The sequence below is a fragment of the Lipomyces doorenjongii genome, assembly GCF_038497915.1.
Source record: "Lipomyces doorenjongii strain NRRL Y-27504 unplaced genomic scaffold V1508scaffold_37, whole genome shotgun sequence".
NCBI lineage: Eukaryota > Fungi > Ascomycota > Lipomycetes > Lipomycetales > Lipomycetaceae > Lipomyces > Lipomyces doorenjongii.
The window spans coordinates 70291-87497 of NW_027118104.1; the positions used below are offsets into that span (position 1 = coordinate 70291).

Here is a 17207-nt window from a genome sequence, read left to right on the forward strand (position 1 = left end):
CGCATGCGGCAAGACGATCATATTTTCTCCACTCGAGTTGATAAATGCCGTCACTATTTAACGTTCGATGAGCGGATAGAAGCCCAAACGGTTCGACATTGGGTTCCCGACAGTGGGCCGAGCACGTATCTGATCAACCCTAAACCATTCTTGCCAAAAGCAAGTTGATGCCGGTAATATGCTTTCCGACGACTGTAAACAATTCCAGCAGGAACGAGGCTACACACTTGAGGACAACCTGACGCTGCACGCTGGAGCGGTAGCGTGCTTATTCCACAGGGCGACATCTGAAATATCGGCAATTTATGGATCATATCTGCTACTATATGCATGTCTAATTGTAAGTTTTTACAGCACAAACAACTCATCGCAAAAAACAGGAGCTTCCGAGTTAGTTTAGATTCCATCGCGAAAGACGTACATTGCACTCAAACGTCACAACGAGATTTCATAATCCCTTCAACGAGTCTGACACCTTGACTGCCAGTTCATCGGCCTCCAACCTCGTTGCAGCTTCAGCGTACACTCTCACCGCGTCCTCGGTACCACTCGCACGAACAAAACTGCGGCCAGACTTGTATTTCTTGACGAGTGCATCAATATGGCCCTGCAACCCTTTCGGCTCAATCAATCTCCGCTCCGCGTCTTCCGTCTTGAACGCAGTCCGATCCTTGACGACCACCCGAACAAGCCGGTTAGGAAGATCTGTATACGTAAGGTCCCATTCATTGGGACCCCATGCTTTGTGACTCAAGATCGCAATAACAAGGAGCAGATCCGAGAGCGCATCGCCGACAGTCTGATTGATCAAAGCTGCGAGGGAGAGCAATGTAGTGACAGCGTCTTGTTGACCTGGGTTTTGGGCCTCAAAAGATTCAAGTGTCTTCATGGAACTGTTGGAGAACAGAACAGTACCATGGCCATTTGCTTCGAAATAAACTCCAACATCGAACAACTGAGCGGCGTGGTGCAGATGCTTGACACCGGTCGGAGTGACAGTAATAGGAACTTTCAAAATCTCCGTTAAATATTTTGATGAGCTTCCGTTCGCATACGCAGTCTGAACGACTCCGACTTGCAGGTCTACTCCTGAAACCGCTATTAAATCACGAATAAACATAGCAGCCAAAGATGCTATCTTATCACCGTCAAGAAGATGGAACTTATTCGACTCATCCACGTAATAAAACACAATTCGATCGGCGTCGCCATCCAAGGAAGCGTAAAGCTCGAATGGAGCAGGCTCGAGACCCACAGGAAGCTTCTGCTGCGTTTTTACGAAGTCAGCGCCACACTGAAAGTTGAGTCTCTCGACAGCGTCGATTTCATCTTTCACAACATTAATATCAAGATAATCCGAGCCGATGCATCTTGCCAATTCCTTGAGTTTTGGGCCTCCCACGCCATTCGCTGCGTCAACAGTGACAATCGGCGGTTTTGGTTTCCCTTTAGCCACGATCTTAAAGGCTGTAGAAAGCTTGTCAAAGTATCCCTGCTCACTTGGATCTCCATAAGGAGTGGCGCTCTTTCCAGTATTGATGCATTTCACAATATAATGAAGTTGCGGCGTGGTAAGAATTCTGTAATCCGCATAGTCGGCTGCTGCTGCCCGCAATCCGTCCTTCAAAGCAGCCACCAGAGCTGGCCCAGAAGCACGCGTGTCGCGCGCAAAAACGACATTTGATGGACTGTCTAAATTGATCTTCAAAGCTTCAGCAACTGCCAAGTACTCTTTCGTTAATTCATCGTCGGTCTCCGCGTTAGCGAACTTAGTCGCGTACGTTTCCCACGAAGCCTACTTCATCAGCCCAAGTTCATACCACAATCCACTTCAATGTGCCAACTTTGCATAAGAATCATACCTCGAGCATCTCACCCTGGGGGTCAATCAACTTGACACCATTGTCATCAGGCGGATTATGCGATGCGGTGATCATGACTCCGATGGTTTCTCCATCCAACTTACGTGAACGCAACGCAGCCAGGAGCCCTACTCTGAAGACGACCGAGTCTAGAAGCGACCCGAGCAATCTAAATCCAGCTGTCCCATATGCATACTTGTGGCCCTCAGGCCGCGGGTGTAAGGTCGAGAATTTGGTGATCTGACTTAGCTGTTGCCGCGTAATAGAAATATCCATGTTTTGGTCTCGATCTAAAACTGATCTGCGTTGTGACGTTCAATCAGTCAGGTAAATACTTGAAACTTCTGCAACGACGATAACTCAAGTGGGAAATCTGCACTGGAATTGAAATTTATACCGGAACTAATAGGTCTGAGGCTGGAATTGCATGAACTAATTTGGTTCGCAATAGATTGTAAGAGATCATACGTACATACACCGCCACTGTTAGAGTGGCTATTCCTGTACCAACGAGAACTCCCGTCGGTGGCTGTGCAATTTGTTTCAGCCGTTCACAAAAATCATTGGCCTCGCAAATATGCATTATTGGTAGCGTGACGCTACTACTGTGTCGTATCGTTAGGTATACGCGACGGGAAATGCGCATAATGTACGATGAGCTATTATAGCAAGAATGCGGTGACCTTTGGACGGCGTTCTACACGTCCTGGACAAGCGCGAGTCTTGTTGTCTTCGTTTCGTTCGTTTGGTTGCCTATCCAATTACAGGAGAGGGAATGGAGTTAAATACTTTTTGATTTGTGGCTCGAGGGATATCAAAATTGGAAATATTTGCAGAATTGAGCATCAAATGCGAAATTTTTCTTCTACTATCTCATTAGTCCTTGACGAAACAGGGAAATCACTAACGACCGCGACTGATGCTACCATAAGCAAAAGCATGCGACAGTCAGATGGTACACCAAGGCGTATCTTATTAGATGATACTGTCGGTGGATGTCAAGATGAGACCACAATCACAAGAGACGATAATCAATGCTTGTTAAGCAACAGGGCTGGTCGAAAACCGACAAATGCATCTGAGCCTGTCGAAGATCAATCGGGTTCGCCCAGTGATTCTCAAGTCATATATGATTCTATTAAAACAGTCGCGCCACGGCAGAGAACAACGAAGTGCAGGAGCACTCTCAGCAGCAACCCATTGACAGATGGGGACCCACTCACAGTGGCTACTAGCGAAAGCGACACTGATCAGACGAAGATTCTTCTCAGTACATCTACCACGAGGGAGTATGACAAGATTCCAGAGCAACTGAATAATGACGTTCAACAAGGTAGTGCGCGTCAGTCCAAGACAGCAGAAGGCTTGCCACCGCGACGGCCAAGTAGATACGACAATGACGACTTCCAATTAGACCGTTCTATTCTCCTCACGAGACCAGAGAAATGGTTTTCTACTCGGCGAAGTCAGACGAAGCCATCAAATTTCCCTGATCTTCCAGATTTTTCTAGACGAATGCAAAATAATCCATATGGTATATGTTTGTATAGTTCCTTACATTGCATACTGCTGACAGATCATCTGCAGTGGCTACACTTGCAAGCAAATCACGTCTCTGCGCAAACTGGCGTGTGAAGCTACCATCAAACCTGTTACAAGAACTTACAGTATTTAAGCTCTTCAAGGACGCTAGCGGGGCATTATCCGCTGCTTATGAAGCTGTGGTCAGCGACAGAAAAGATGCTGACATTGATTATGTGTATCTTCCTTTGGAACCAGAATCTAAGAAAGATATAGTAGGTGGAGCAACCTATCATATTCTGAAACGAGAGCATGTTCGTCAGTCGAACTGGAAGCACCTAAACTATCTACGGAGTATAGCTGGTGTGCCCTCCGAGAAAACGGGCAGGGCCCCAGACATGGCTTCATTAATTGAACGGAGACTACGACGACGGCTCGAGATTTCTGCGAGAAATTTGCGGTTAAGTGGAGTACGTGGATTTTACGTTGACGAAAAAAAGGCCAATGTAGAGGGGATTGTGATTGCGGAATTATCTTGGTCATCTCTTACTGATGCCAAAGGGAATTTAAAAGACTCTGGGTTCTTCTACAACGAAAAACGCAATATTCCGGTGATTCGGTACTTCGTTAATCAACTGTGCGGTTTCGAAACGTCATCGGTTGTACGTGAGTGCCTGACTGATATTGTTCGAAAGACTGACGGGATAGGCGATATTACGTCATGGCCGAGATCTATTTTTGTGGTTGAAAATGCGGCTACTAGATATTTCTTGATGCATTTATGGAGACTTAGAGTGTATATAGGGGATAGGGTTGATTAATATGTGTGAATCCAATAATATAATTGTGACATGAGTACTGATCATATGGGCTGAAAACCGTCCTGCCTCCGGCCACCGTAGATGTAAATACTAACGTAACCCTTGGATATTTGGCATACACGCGCTTAGGATTTTTCGTGATTCATAACGCGGCTAGTGTATTTTATAAACGTGTGAGTGTACAACGCTTCTGAATATCTCGGTACCGAAAACAACTAGCGAATATGCTATAGTTAAGGGCAAATGTACTATGGCAGAACTCTGTCAGTTTAACTAAACAATACAAATAAATACACAGACTGTAATATGTAATTTGTGTTCGATCAGTTACTTCGCGAGACAAAGGATCACAATAGACTCGGACATTCTTGTATCATATAGATTCCGTCATATAGTTAGTTTGCCGCGCCATTTTAAGTGTACAACTTAGTAAGATAGTGGCCTGGCACTCATATGAAATTCGACTTGGTATCGCGACAGTTAGGCAGAAGTATAGCTGCTTACCGGTCGACTAATCACGGTACAGATTTACAGCGAATTATCACCAATCCCAATATGTATCGTTTTGTCATTAATATATACATCTAAGCCCAATCGTTCCTCGTGTCTAATATAAAATTCAACGTTCTTCGAACTCTAAGTAGCAAGCATTTGCTTTTGGCCGCGTACTGTATCGATCGATCATGTACATCTTATACACCGTTAATGCCCGCATAAAAGCAATATGAGATAAGAATCAGATACTTACGCTGTCATCTGTGGTCTCAGCTCCAAGCTTTACGGTATATTTCGAGAAAATAAAGGCCGTAATGAATTTTAAGTCTTCCATTGCGAGGCTGGATGTCGTTAGTATTGGATTTAATTACAATACACGAATTGAGAACTGACTTCATTCCAACACACATCCGAATACCAGCACCAAATGTCATAAAAGATTTATTCATCTTGTGCAGTGTTTCAGAATCAGACTTAATCCATCGCTCTGGATCAAACGTCTCCGGGTCAGGGAAAACTGATGGATCGCGGTGAAGCGTCCACGGCTGCACCGAGATCACTACTCCACCAGGAATAAAATAACGCGATGCATTCGACCCGTACTCTGATGACGACGGACTGTACCACATGCCGCTCGGAGGAACAACGCGAGGCTCACTTGCCGGGATGGGAGCATACAGTCGTAGGGTCTCTTGAAGTACTGCTGCAAGGTACGGCAATCTATCAAGGTCTTTGAATGCTGGAAGTACAGAACTTGGGCCATGTCTCTCTGATGGGCCACTAGCAGCTCGAATCTCGGCTTTCAGTCTCTCCTGTATTTCTAGATGCTTAGCAAGGTGCCAACACAAGTAAGTCAACGCAACAGCAGTGGTCTCATGTCCAGCAACAACATGATCTGCGATTTCACTTGCGGCTTCCATCTCTGAAAATCCGCCGTCAATCAACTTTTTTGCGGCGGAGTCGGGTGGAAATCCCGATCGCTGCATGTTATCCAAATTCCACTGATCTGTAAACATAAGGGATGCCACAAATGCCTTTGGAAGAACATACTTCGCCAAGGAAGGGAGATACGGTCCTACAAACCAGGATCGCGTCTGCACTCTATATTTTCCGAGAATCAAGTCACGTTCCAGAGGATTCCGAATAAAATCCGTACCATGATCCGCCCCAAATTGAAATGCCGTAACAACGTCCATTGCAATAGATCTAAACAGTTGTAAAACATCAATAGCTTTGTTTTTCTTATGTGATTGTTCGAAATAGTGCGCGGCGCGGTCAAGCCTTTCAAGAATACATTCTTCCACGCCAGGTGCAGACACTGCAGTCTTCGAATAAAGTTGGTGCATGACGCGTCTTTTTGGAGCATGTACTTTCTTTTCAATTGCAGAGAACGCATTAGTCACACCATAATTATCGAACAAAAAATAGAACTTCGATTTGTCGAAGTTGTTTATATAAATATGCTTAATACTGCCAGGATCAGATACCGAAATTTCATGCGGACTCAGTCGCACAAGTGGCCCATATTTTCGGTGTAACTCATGAATCAATCGATTACGTCTCTCAAAGTATGTATTGATCAGGATCCATACATCCGTGAATGCCGTAATTGCCGGTCCAGGGATGTTGGATAACATGGAGCGTCTGATCAAACTGTAACTGACAAGACCCGCCAATCCCAATACAACTATGGCTGCAGCTAACATTGTACCTCTCTAATATTCAGACGAATCGCAGAAAACAATCAGCGCTTGCCTGTTCAATTCTCTGCCCACAGGAATCACCGACTTCAATGCACCAGATCCATATTTAACGGAGTTACCAAGATATTTCGAGCCACCCTACTGTGGCGGCTTTAGTGGCGCATCCTAGCGAATGCAGCACGGACCAGCTAGCCACTGCTCCACTCCTGAAACTTTCTGGGTGTGTTGATGTGGCTGTGTGGATCTCGGTACTAGAAGATAGAGGGTACTTCTTTCATTGTCTATATTGGCATTATATCCTGCATAGCAGAAGCTGCAAGTACTATCGTTTACATGGCCCAGAACAGATTAATGTACATATACATATGTATACGTATGTATATATGTATATGTATATTTTGTCACAAATGCAATTGCAATTACAAAAATTAGTAACCACCCATTGTATAATGGCCAAACATATTGCTTCCGATCATTGCAGCTCAAAACGAAACCCGGTCATACCCCACGTCACTCATATCCTGTTCACCAAATCCAGCGGGATTCCATATAGCACCGGGGCCGCTCCATTCAAATACTTCAAATTACAGATATCTCGGGCTTTCGCTATCGCATCTCCAATAGTATATGTTTCTGCTGAAACTTTTTTCTTCGTCTCTTTGCTTGCCAGGTCATATAAGCCCCATAATCGAAACATTTCATGAGAGAATTTATCTATATCTTTATCTGTGACATCCCATAGATTGGCGACGAGTAGAGGGCATCCAGCAATAAGGTAGTTCATCGGAGTACCCCATGGCTCGAAGTTACCAGAGCTGTGTAAGGCACCAGAGCTACATCCGAGCAAGAATGTTGCCGCGCACTTGTCGAGGCTTTTGATCTGAGATGGGCGTATATACTGCTCTCCCCCACCGTGTCCGAAGTATCTACCAAATTAGCAAAAAGATCAAAGTATAACCAATTTTTAGGCATACAATACTATTTCATTCTGGCTTAAGATTGACCTAAATTCTCCTTCAGATGGAGACCGGGCAACTATACCACTCCATCCATCAAAACTAGCAAATGCTTAGTATTATATACAGGATCGATTACCAATATAGCATACCTGTCGAGCTGGCTCTGAAACAGATTTTGAGTGTTGACGAGATCCGTGCTGGGGTTCAGAATGTATGCTCCCTTCTCAACATCAATTTTCTGACCTCGATAGTTCTGAAGAATACTCCGAAGTGAAGATAGTGAAGGTAGTCGCGATATAGATTGGCCCCTTAAACACGGTAAAGATTCCCACGGAAACATATGAACTGTCTTGTCAAGTATCAGTACTATATGCTCCACCTTATCATCACCGTCCTCCAAGGATTCATAATATGACCGTAAAATCTCTTGGACATCGACTACTATCTGGCGAAGTATTAGTATTTACATAAGGACATTCGCAAGAGTTGCACCCACTTGATCCATATCCAGCTCATCGTATGCATTGCACTCGCCGTGAAACTGCAAAATATCTAATACAAAGTATATGAGATCCTCAAGCATCTCTGTATTATCAGTCTCGGCAGGATCTCCTAGGCTAATAAATAGTTCAAACACCCTCGGGTCGATCTTTACTTCTGGAGTCTTTAATCTCGTCCCTTGTCGCGTTCGTACCGTTCGACGTGTTGGTAAATGCTTTTTCAATATCAAGATAAAAGAAGAACTGAATTTGCTGAGGAGGTCCCTATTTCGTATATTACCGCTAAGCATGCCCTTAAAGCCACCTAGCCAAGAGTACTCCATATTGGCTAGCAGTTCCTTCAATCTCATATCTAATGATCGGCGTTCGGTCCACCATTGCTGCTTCTGAGCTTTGGCACCATTCAGAATGTTGCGCGATGCCTGAGCAGTCTCGTTGCTTTTTGAAATGATATTCTGCATTTCGGAGAGTGCATCGCCAAATGAGAAGGAGTCCTCGTCCGCATCGCGACTGCAATGCCGATTGAGAGGTAGTCTCAATAGAAACGGACTTTCATTGGCTTGGAATCTAGATACGATCAGGTCCTCAGAATCTTCAAGCAAACATATAGAGACGGCAGCCCAATGGTGTGGAATGATATCGACAAATTCCTTTTGAAAAGCGTTAAGGTCGAGCACTTTAGAATGAGAAAAGTTGCTGTCAAAAATATCATCCTCAGGAAACGAAGCTTGATCGGCCGCAGAAACGTCTTTCACGAGAGAAAGACCTTTCGAAAGCTCTGTAAGCAAGTTAATCAAGACAGTAACGTCGTCTAATGGAATATACTGACCGAAGAAGTAGTTTGCAGCAGGACAGTATGCGTCGTCCTTTATGGATCCAATAGCCGACTGCAATAGTAGGACTTGGCCAAGGTGATTTGATATTGTTTGTTTCTCATAAGCCGAGCATATTTTTGATGCGACAAAATAAGCTTCCAAGACAAGCTGACGAGCTCTACCCAAGATCTTTTGGACCTCAGTGAGATCCTTTTTGGTGGTACTCAAAGCCGACGTCAAAGACTTGTTCTTTCTTCCTCTAGTTTGGGCTCCAGATATGGTAGTAGATGATGAAGAGTCCTTCGTACTCTTGCCAGGACTTTTGCTCACATTCGGGATAGATATAGCCGAGTCTTGAAGAACGGTGAAAACGGGGTCACTTTGTAGAAGCGACGTGGCAAATATGAAGTGGAAATGTGATTCAGCCATATTCTGCAATGCACGGTCCCTCGGAACGGTACTCAATAAAGAAGAATCTTGTAGCACGGACTCCGCTTCTTGCCATTCTTCGTGACATACAAGATAGCGGGACTTCAGTCTTAGTATTGTTGCTCGTATTCGGTTGATAGAAAAGAATTCATCTCTCGGTTTCGCCTTCGACTTAGATTTCTTGGCGGTGGTAATTGTCAGATGAGATAGCATGTCTTCCAAGGATTCACTTTTACTTGATTTCTGTGGACTGGCAATGGCAGCCAATAGTGTACTTTCAGCTGCTGCATATCTCTCATATTCCTGCTCCTCAGCACTGCTTTCTTGATAATATTTCGAGAGCGCCGTTTCTAATTGGGTTTTATGCATGTGGTTCTCGACCAGAGCATCGTCCCTGATTGCTGCCGATAACAATTCCTTTGCCTTCGTTAGGTTTCCACTACGGCTGTAAAAATCTCCGAGTGCGATCTGGTAATGTGAAGGCGAAGTGTTCCGGCGTAGAGATTGACTGAGTTTTAGAGCTTCTGTAAGGTAGAACTCGGTCTCTCGCACCAGACCTTGATGATCATATATCATAGCGACCTGAGCGTGTGACCTTACGAGACCCTAATGACACATTAGCAATAACTCCAGGTTGGCAGCAGTGTCAACGTACCAATACAGACGACCACATATCTGGAAGCGAGTAATCGAGCTCTACAGATACCCGCTCTTTACCACTGAAGCTCCGACTCTTTTGAAAGATTAACCTATTATACGCTTTAATCGAAGCCTTAGCGTAGGATAGTGCTTCTCTGTGGCAGCCCTGCCGAATAAATATGCATCAGCAGATGTAATAACAGCATATTTTGAAATACCCTTACATATTCCATTAGCAACAGTGAGATTGTATAGTGCATGGCAGCCAATATATCAGTTTTGGATGCGGATTTTGTGATCTTCTCAGGTTCGGATCCAACTTCAGCCAACTTATCCTCTGGCAGTTCATGATTCTTTCCAATAATCGCAATCTTTTCTCTAGCCCTTTCTAAATTCCCAACAGTGACGAGATACTCTATCTCAGCTAGATATAGCATCGTAACATCGTCGGCAGACATGTCAGTACCCTTCGACACCTTCTGGGATAGCTTCAGATACTCCGCGGCTCTCCCAGAATATCCTAGTCCTAAGTAAGCCTTTGCTAATGCTATGTTACATTGCAGATATAGTTGAGCGCTGGCCCCATCAACTATTTTCTGAAGGCAGTGTAAAATAAGAATTTGAGATCTAACGTTCCCTCTCAGATCTAAGAAGTCGCTCAGCATCTCTAGGAAACTGTTAGCGTAACTAATTCACAGGACTCGCTGCAAACAAACACGTACTCAGATTCGACAATAATATATCTCTGTCAACAATAATGTCATCCAGATCTGGCCTTTCGGTTAGCTCCTGCCATAGCTTGACTGAGTTATTTAATATGACAGAATTCGGTATCGGTAGTTGCAGTTGATATTCTAAAATTGAGATGTATAGCGAACAGGATGCTGTCAGATCCTCTGCATACTTAGCGAGCCCAGTGTCCTCCTGGTAATCCTAAATGGCTTAGTAATTTCTGGACATTCTGTCTTGCCAAGCAAATGCGTACTCTTTCTTGAAGTCGTTTTACAACATTCTCCGCTGCCTTTAGAACTTGTTCCTTGTTATTATTTTCCGCCGCCAAGGGTAGCACAGAGACCACCGCCCTGAACGACAGCCCTTATTAGCAATGGAGCCAATTAGAAATTTGGAGAGAGTTTAGAAATACCTGGCATATCGTATCGGATAGTCATCTCCGTAAAGCTCATAGAGTAGGCCAATGACTGCTTCAATTAGTTGATGTGTCGCTACTTTTCGAGAGGCCACTAATATTCGCAAGATCCATTCAAGTATGATACCCTCGCATGCTACCTCCAGATCCAAACGGAATGGGAATTTGCAATTGTCACTGCATCGTACAGTGACATTGACATACATCGCCAAAAGACGATCGATTTCCGGGAATTTTGACGTGATCGTACGGAGTGATGCGACTGATGCTGTAACGGCAAGATCATCTGCAACTTCTTGCACAGTTATTGAAATCGCCTCTGTCAAAGTAGTCGACGCTTCCGTGAAGTTCTTTAATTCAACATGTGCAATTGCCAGTCTTTCAAGCTTCTTTAAAAGCGTTGGGAACTGTTCAGAGCTTAAGAATTGTCTGTGCAGGTCAACCGACGTTCGCCACGTTGAAACCGCATCGGCCTTCCGAGATGTGCGCCATAGACTGATACCGAAGTTGTAGTAGGTATTAGCAATATAAATACCACACTTCGCGTCCTCAAGGAAAATAGAGACTTCTGCGCAGTTATGTAGGTGCCTCATGACTGACGGATCATCGATATTTTGTACTATGCATTTAGCGAACGCGATACAATTCTCGAGGATTCGTGTGGCTACTTTCTTGAAGACAGGCGACGAGGTCTGCAGCGTATAGGGTGTCAGTCTCTGTGGCTTGTACAATGTAATAAGCTCAGTCTAACCTGTGTCTTATAATGCAAGATAAATGATAAAAGCGCGAAAGCCAAATCCTGACTATTCTCTCCCAGAACTCTGGACGCCGACCTTCTTAGTAAATCAATGTCCACCACAAGCCTATCAAAATCTGATTGAACCATTGGACCATTCAGCATAACCCTTGACAAGAAATCATCAAGATTCGGCAGGGTCTTTCTAGATTCCATAACAGTCCGAGTGTAGCTAACAAAATGGACTGCACGATTGAAAATACTAAGACCGTAAGGTTGGCCCGCCTTTTCTGTAAACGAAACGGCTTGGACTTGAACAGTCCGCAATTCGCTCTGGCAATACGACTTGTTAGAAGATCACATTTAATAAGTATATCCACGGATACTTACTTCCACGGCCATAGTTTGGCTCTTGTTCAAAGTATCGAGTTGTCGACTGTCAACTGCAATAAAGCGAGCCAATCCTCATGCCGTCGTTGCTGAATACAGCAGTAGACTAGTATTTGCTTAACTTAGTCTATCAGACTATGCGAGTGGGCCAAATAATTCCTGTAATTCCTAATATAGGAGGCTTGTCGCTTGCCGAGATTATCCTTGGTTCAGGGTAAAGTTCACAAGGCGCGTAAATATTTACTTTTGGTGAGGCTCTACAACACAATAGGTCGCGCAACATCAAAAGCTTACCCAAATAGGTGTCACACCCAAATATGCAACATCAAACTTATTTACCCTGAGCCTGCAGATGTCAAATAGTATGACTAACAACCAGAGAGTGCTAAACTGCAAATCCAAATATTAATTTGTCATGAAAATGATAAATTTTGAGTCGTCTTCGTGTTGTGAAATATTTAAGGTTCAAACTTAATCCTACAAGTTAGTTCACCTGCAAGGAAGAGCATACTTGTTGGGAGTTAATGTGATCCTGCAAAGCTAGGCAAACATTCAGGTGTTGTTGTCTTTGGTTGCCTAGGCAGTGGAGGGCCGGGGCGCACTCTCTGAGACCCTATCCCTAGGATGCAGGAATTTGGTATGGTTGTAAGTTAACCTAATAATATTGGCTCCGTCGTTTATTGGTTGTAGAGGCTTGGACGGGGACGCAGGAATGGACATAAGAACACAAAGTGTTCCCCGCCGACTTCTCTAGACTAAAATATATTGTTATCAGCTAGCTATCCAGCTGGCGTAACATATAGTGAGAACCTTCGACTCTGACATTGGAACCATTCGACCTTCGCATCCCCTCAGCTAGTCAATTCAGACAACAGGAAATGCAAAGCTTGTAAGGGAAAGACCTTCATTGTGACTCTGGTTGATTGATTTGCAATCTATACCCAGTATCAACGGATTGACTATGTACTTATATACTTGATACTATGCCTGATCACTAGGTATTGACAGTAGAATACTGTAAATAATTCTACGTAATCAGGTGATTGAAACGTCACCTCAACCCGCGCATCTCGAATATTCTAGTGTGCACTCTACACATATAGAATATTCCATCGTAGATGCTAGTGACAAATCAAAGTCAGTATTTGTCAGCCGCGGACGTGTGACTCTATTGTAGCTTATGGTTGAGGGGGAGTATTGAGAATCAACCTTCAAGCTACAGTAGACAGTATCGGTTGATTTTCAGCACCCCCCTCAACCGTACTTTCATGTGTATACACACTACTTCAATAGCAATTTGTCCCTAAGCTTCAGAAAAGTCGTTCGCGGCAGTGCCTTCGTCATAATATTCGGCAACCATGTCTTGTGATGGTTTGTGTATATCTCGAATTTCATTCCGTGCATTGTGCATTCCGTTCAATTCGTTATAGAGTAAAGTAATATAAGTAATATATGATGTCGATATGTTTCGAACGATCATGAAATGTTGGATTGTGCGCCATCGATACTCAAATATTGTGGTAGCTGCTGGTTGCGAGAAGCGTAACTGATCGAGCAACTTGCGAAGATTATCGCTTCTAGTGTGGCGCACGTAGGCCACATATTCAGCTTCTGCGGTAGACTTTGCAACTGTGTGCTGTCTGGTAGATCTCCAGCTAATGAGTCTAGACTGTACTTGGAGAGATGACATTAGAGGCTACCGTGTCGGCACACTATGGTTGTTCAAGTAGAAGCTTATCCCAGCAGAGATTGACCCCCCGTTGGCAGTTTGCCATCCGGGCGGATCCTTGGACCCGTTGGTTAATGAATACCAATCTGGTAAGGGTACACAGTTCAGGTTGTGGGAATATCAGTGTGGTTTTCTGCCTCAGATTTGACCACATTTAACTGCAATGCAGCAAATCCACAATGATGTTTTAGTGAATAATAATTCAAATTGACGAATAGCTCCAAACTCAATGCGGGGAAGACTTCTAGAAAACGGCGATGTGGAGAACCTAACTATTTACCGTAAAATCGTGCATAAGATCGAACTCTTCATCAACATCATCATCAAAAACTGATTGTTTCACTTCTGCTATCGTCATGGATGTCAGTGTTGCTCCATGTAACGCGTGAATCTGTCTGGCCCTTCGCTCAAATACTTCAGCTGATGATTCTGGTAACTCGTCGACGACAATTGCTGGATTTCCTGCGACAACAGCAAATGGCGGAATGCAGGCAGTAGATGGTATGACCGTGCCATCAAGCACTAGAACGCAATCCTTTATTATAGCAAATTTCCCAACCACACAGTTGGAGCCGATGTTAACATAGGAACCAATGGTGGCTGCTTCAATAATGCTATTGGCTCCAATCGAGACAAAATTACCCATTTTCAAGGGATAATACACTAATGAACTTAATGATGTTAACGTGCGTTCGCATATATGGTAGATAGTAACTAACCCTTTATAAAATTTGAATGGTGGCTTAATTACTACTCCTTTTTCCAGAAAACTGTATCGTCCGATATTGACGGACGCTGCGGCAGCGCCCGTTGACGATGCGCTTGAAGGACGGTGAAGATCACCACGCACTACACATTCAGGTAATATTGTGGAACGGCCGCCTAAGAGAATGTGCTGAGATCCAAGAATGACAGCTTTTCTTGATATCCGATTGCCCGACTCCTAGCATTCAATCAGCATGTTTTAGTCCAACTTAGTGACTACCGGCCAACATACGGTCTCAATATATTCTCCACGCGTTTGACGGCGCGACATCACGTAATCGGTTACTTAAATTAGTGAATTAGCATACGTAGAATTGGCAGTGGTACTCAATGACCTGCCAAGTAGAACAATTGGTTGACTTATCACAGGCTTCACAAGTTAAGTGAAGAGGAATTAACCTGAGTACTATACCCTTAATATTTCATCTAAGGGAGCCAAATTGTCATCCGACAATTCGGCAATTTACTCTCCATGTAAAGCGGTCAGTTACATCATATCTAGCAAGATCCAGTTTTCAAATGAGTATCAGGTTAAGCAGCCCTGGTGTGGGTGGCAATGCCGAAATATCTCAAATGTCGGGAAAATAGGTCCCGAAACGGAATGAAATTCCTTGCTGAGCCGCGTATACAGTACAAAATACTGCACACGAACCTCAACACTGTATGGCTCGTAACAATTACAAATCCCCCGAAGCATAATTTCGGATTAAGAACTCCCTGCTTCAGTAAACAGACGCGGCAATGACGTAGGGAACAGGAGGTGGCATTGGATTAATCTGACGCGGGATTCGTAAATCTTTTCACGAAACGGTCATTGACGACAGGTTTAGCGGCGGTTTTGTGGATAGAACGCAGAGTTTATCCATGGCCCTGTTTCGAGAAAGATAGGCCACAGCTGAGCATCAGAATGTCTCGAGGAATCATGGACCGCGATTGCCAATTCTGCTGCGAATTTTATTAAACTCTATGGCCATGCTCCGAACCGACCTACTCTGGGTTAGGGTAGGCGTTGCCAGCCAACGAAAACGTTCACCTGTACGGCTGGCTTTATGATAACTTATATAAACTACCCTCCAACCACTGCATTCTGAAGTTGTCTGATTTGTCAGTCACATACCTTACCATAATAATGTCCACGGAAGGCAAAATAATTACCTGCAAGGCTGCTATTGCCTGGGGTCCGGGTATGTGTGATTTGTCATCTTATCTGTTTACGCTATCTCGGTATTTTCTCTAATTGGAGTGTCGGGGACATCCGGGCCCTCGAGGTTGTCGATTGACGCAATTTCTCATAACTGATTCGTAAATATTTCTATCAAATGGACTCATCTTTATTACTATGTTGGAGTTGTCTAATGGATTGGAATAGGCGAGGAACTCTCTGTTGAGGACGTGGAGGTTCTTCCTCCACGCGCCCACGAGGTCCGTATCAAAATCTACTACACCGGAGTCTGCCACACAGATGCCTACACGCTTTCTGGCAAAGACCCGGAGGGTGCTTTTCCAGTAATTCTTGGGCATGAAGGTGCGGGAATTGTCGAGTCCGTCGGTGAGGACGTGACCTCAGTGAAGGTTGGCGACCATGTTGTTGCGCTTTACACACCAGAGTGCCGTGAATGCAAATTCTGCATGTCTGGCAAGACCAACTTGTGCGGAAAGATCCGTGCTACGCAGGGCCAGGGTCTTATGCCAGATGGAACCACCCGCTTCCGTGCTCGTGGCAAGGATATTCTCCACTTCATGGGTACCTCCACCTTCTCCCAATACACAGTTGTAGCCGATATCTCCGTCGTCGCCGTCAACGCCCAGGCTCCTATGGACCGCACCTGCCTTCTCGGATGCGGTATCACTACTGGATACGGTGCGGCGACTATCACTGCCAAGATCCAGTCTGGCGACAACGTGGCTATCTTTGGTGCTGGCTGCGTCGGCCTCTCCGTAATTCAAGGTGCGGCTCAGAAGAAGGCTGGCAAGATCATTGTTGTCGATGTCAATGACTCAAAGGAGGAGTGGGCGAGGAAGTTCGGCGCAACTGACTTCGTTAACCCGACCAAACTTTCGAGACCCATCACCGACGAACTTATCGCCATGACAGATGGAGGGTGCGACTACACATTCGACTGCACCGGTAATGTCCAGGTTATGCGTGCTGCACTTGAGTCCTGCCACAAGGGCTGGGGTGAGTGCATTATCATTGGTGTCGCCGCTGCCGGGCAGGAGATCTCTACTCGTCCATTCCAGCTCGTCACGGGTCGTGTCTGGCGAGGATGCGCGTTTGGTGGTGTGAAGGGCCGGACTCAGCTTCCTGGCCTCGTTGAGGACTATCTGCAGCACAAGATCAAAGTTGATGAATTCATCACCCACCGTTTCCCGCTTACCGAGATTAATACGGCTTTCACCGCCATGAAGTCGGGTGACTGCATTCGTGCTGTTGTCGACACAGAGTAGATATGTGTAGTGTCCAAAAATGTATAGTGACTGAGATGTTAATTCATGATAATAATTTGTATGTGTATGGCTAAAATAACCCCTAATATTACTTGCATTGGAGCAGTGTTATACATCGGTAGCAGACAAGCTATCATCTACTTACTAGAAATTCTTTGAGTAGTTAGTCATTCTCCGGTAAATTGAAATGATTCTGGGGTGTCTCTGAAATCATTCAACGAGAAAGAGTTCATTTATACGTTTTGTTG

General features: G+C 44.6%; 6 protein-coding genes across 6 annotated transcripts; 2 read left to right on the top strand and 4 right to left on the bottom strand.

Moving 5' to 3' along the window:
- Nucleotides 1-148: 148 nt before the first annotated feature.
- On the bottom strand, nt 149-2305 carry V1508DRAFT_420368 (uncharacterized protein). The gene is made up of 2 exons (XM_066940736.1): nt 1863-2305; nt 149-1795 (listed from the first exon to the last, which is right to left on the bottom strand). The coding sequence occupies exons 1-2, from the start codon at nt 2136-2138 to the stop codon at nt 449-451; spliced, it is 1623 nt and encodes a 540-aa protein (XP_066794850.1). The 5' UTR covers nt 2139-2305; the 3' UTR covers nt 149-448.
- Nucleotides 2299-4254, top strand: V1508DRAFT_456596 (uncharacterized protein). The gene is made up of 2 exons (XM_066942658.1): nt 2299-3396; nt 3450-4254. Exons 1-2 carry the CDS (start codon nt 2517-2519, stop codon nt 4202-4204), a joined length of 1635 nt encoding a protein of 544 aa, XP_066794851.1. The 5' UTR covers nt 2299-2516; the 3' UTR covers nt 4205-4254.
- Nucleotides 4255-4401: 147 nt separating this feature from the next.
- On the bottom strand, nt 4402-6590 carry V1508DRAFT_420372 (cytochrome P450). The gene is made up of 3 exons (XM_066940737.1): nt 5093-6590; nt 4953-5040; nt 4402-4895 (listed from the first exon to the last, which is right to left on the bottom strand). The coding sequence occupies exons 1-3, from the start codon at nt 6403-6405 to the stop codon at nt 4824-4826; spliced, it is 1473 nt and encodes a 490-aa protein (XP_066794852.1). The 5' UTR covers nt 6406-6590; the 3' UTR covers nt 4402-4823.
- A 326-nt stretch (nt 6591-6916) lies between these two features.
- V1508DRAFT_405138 (peptidase family C50-domain-containing protein) lies at nt 6917-12029 on the bottom strand (the record flags this gene model as incomplete). Its single annotated transcript, XM_066938678.1, has 12 exons — nt 6917-7328; nt 7377-7460; nt 7511-7806; nt 7858-8639; nt 8691-9711; nt 9761-9910; nt 9969-10411; nt 10467-10677; nt 10730-10826; nt 10889-11583; nt 11643-11960; nt 12018-12029. The coding sequence occupies 12 exons, from the start codon at nt 12027-12029 to the stop codon at nt 6917-6919; spliced, it is 4521 nt and encodes a 1506-aa protein (XP_066794853.1).
- Nucleotides 12030-13860: 1831 nt separating this feature from the next.
- On the bottom strand, nt 13861-14924 carry V1508DRAFT_180291 (trimeric LpxA-like protein). Its single transcript, XM_066936127.1, has 3 exons — nt 14744-14924; nt 14466-14689; nt 13861-14417 (listed from the first exon to the last, which is right to left on the bottom strand). The coding sequence occupies exons 1-3, from the start codon at nt 14780-14782 to the stop codon at nt 14015-14017; spliced, it is 666 nt and encodes a 221-aa protein (XP_066794854.1). The 5' UTR covers nt 14783-14924; the 3' UTR covers nt 13861-14014.
- Nucleotides 14925-15509: 585 nt separating this feature from the next.
- On the top strand, nt 15510-17154 carry V1508DRAFT_440383 (chaperonin 10-like protein). Its single transcript, XM_066942255.1, has 2 exons — nt 15510-15695; nt 15881-17154. Exons 1-2 carry the CDS (start codon nt 15641-15643, stop codon nt 16957-16959), a joined length of 1134 nt encoding a protein of 377 aa, XP_066794855.1. The 5' UTR covers nt 15510-15640; the 3' UTR covers nt 16960-17154.
- Nucleotides 17155-17207: the final 53 nt, after the last annotated feature.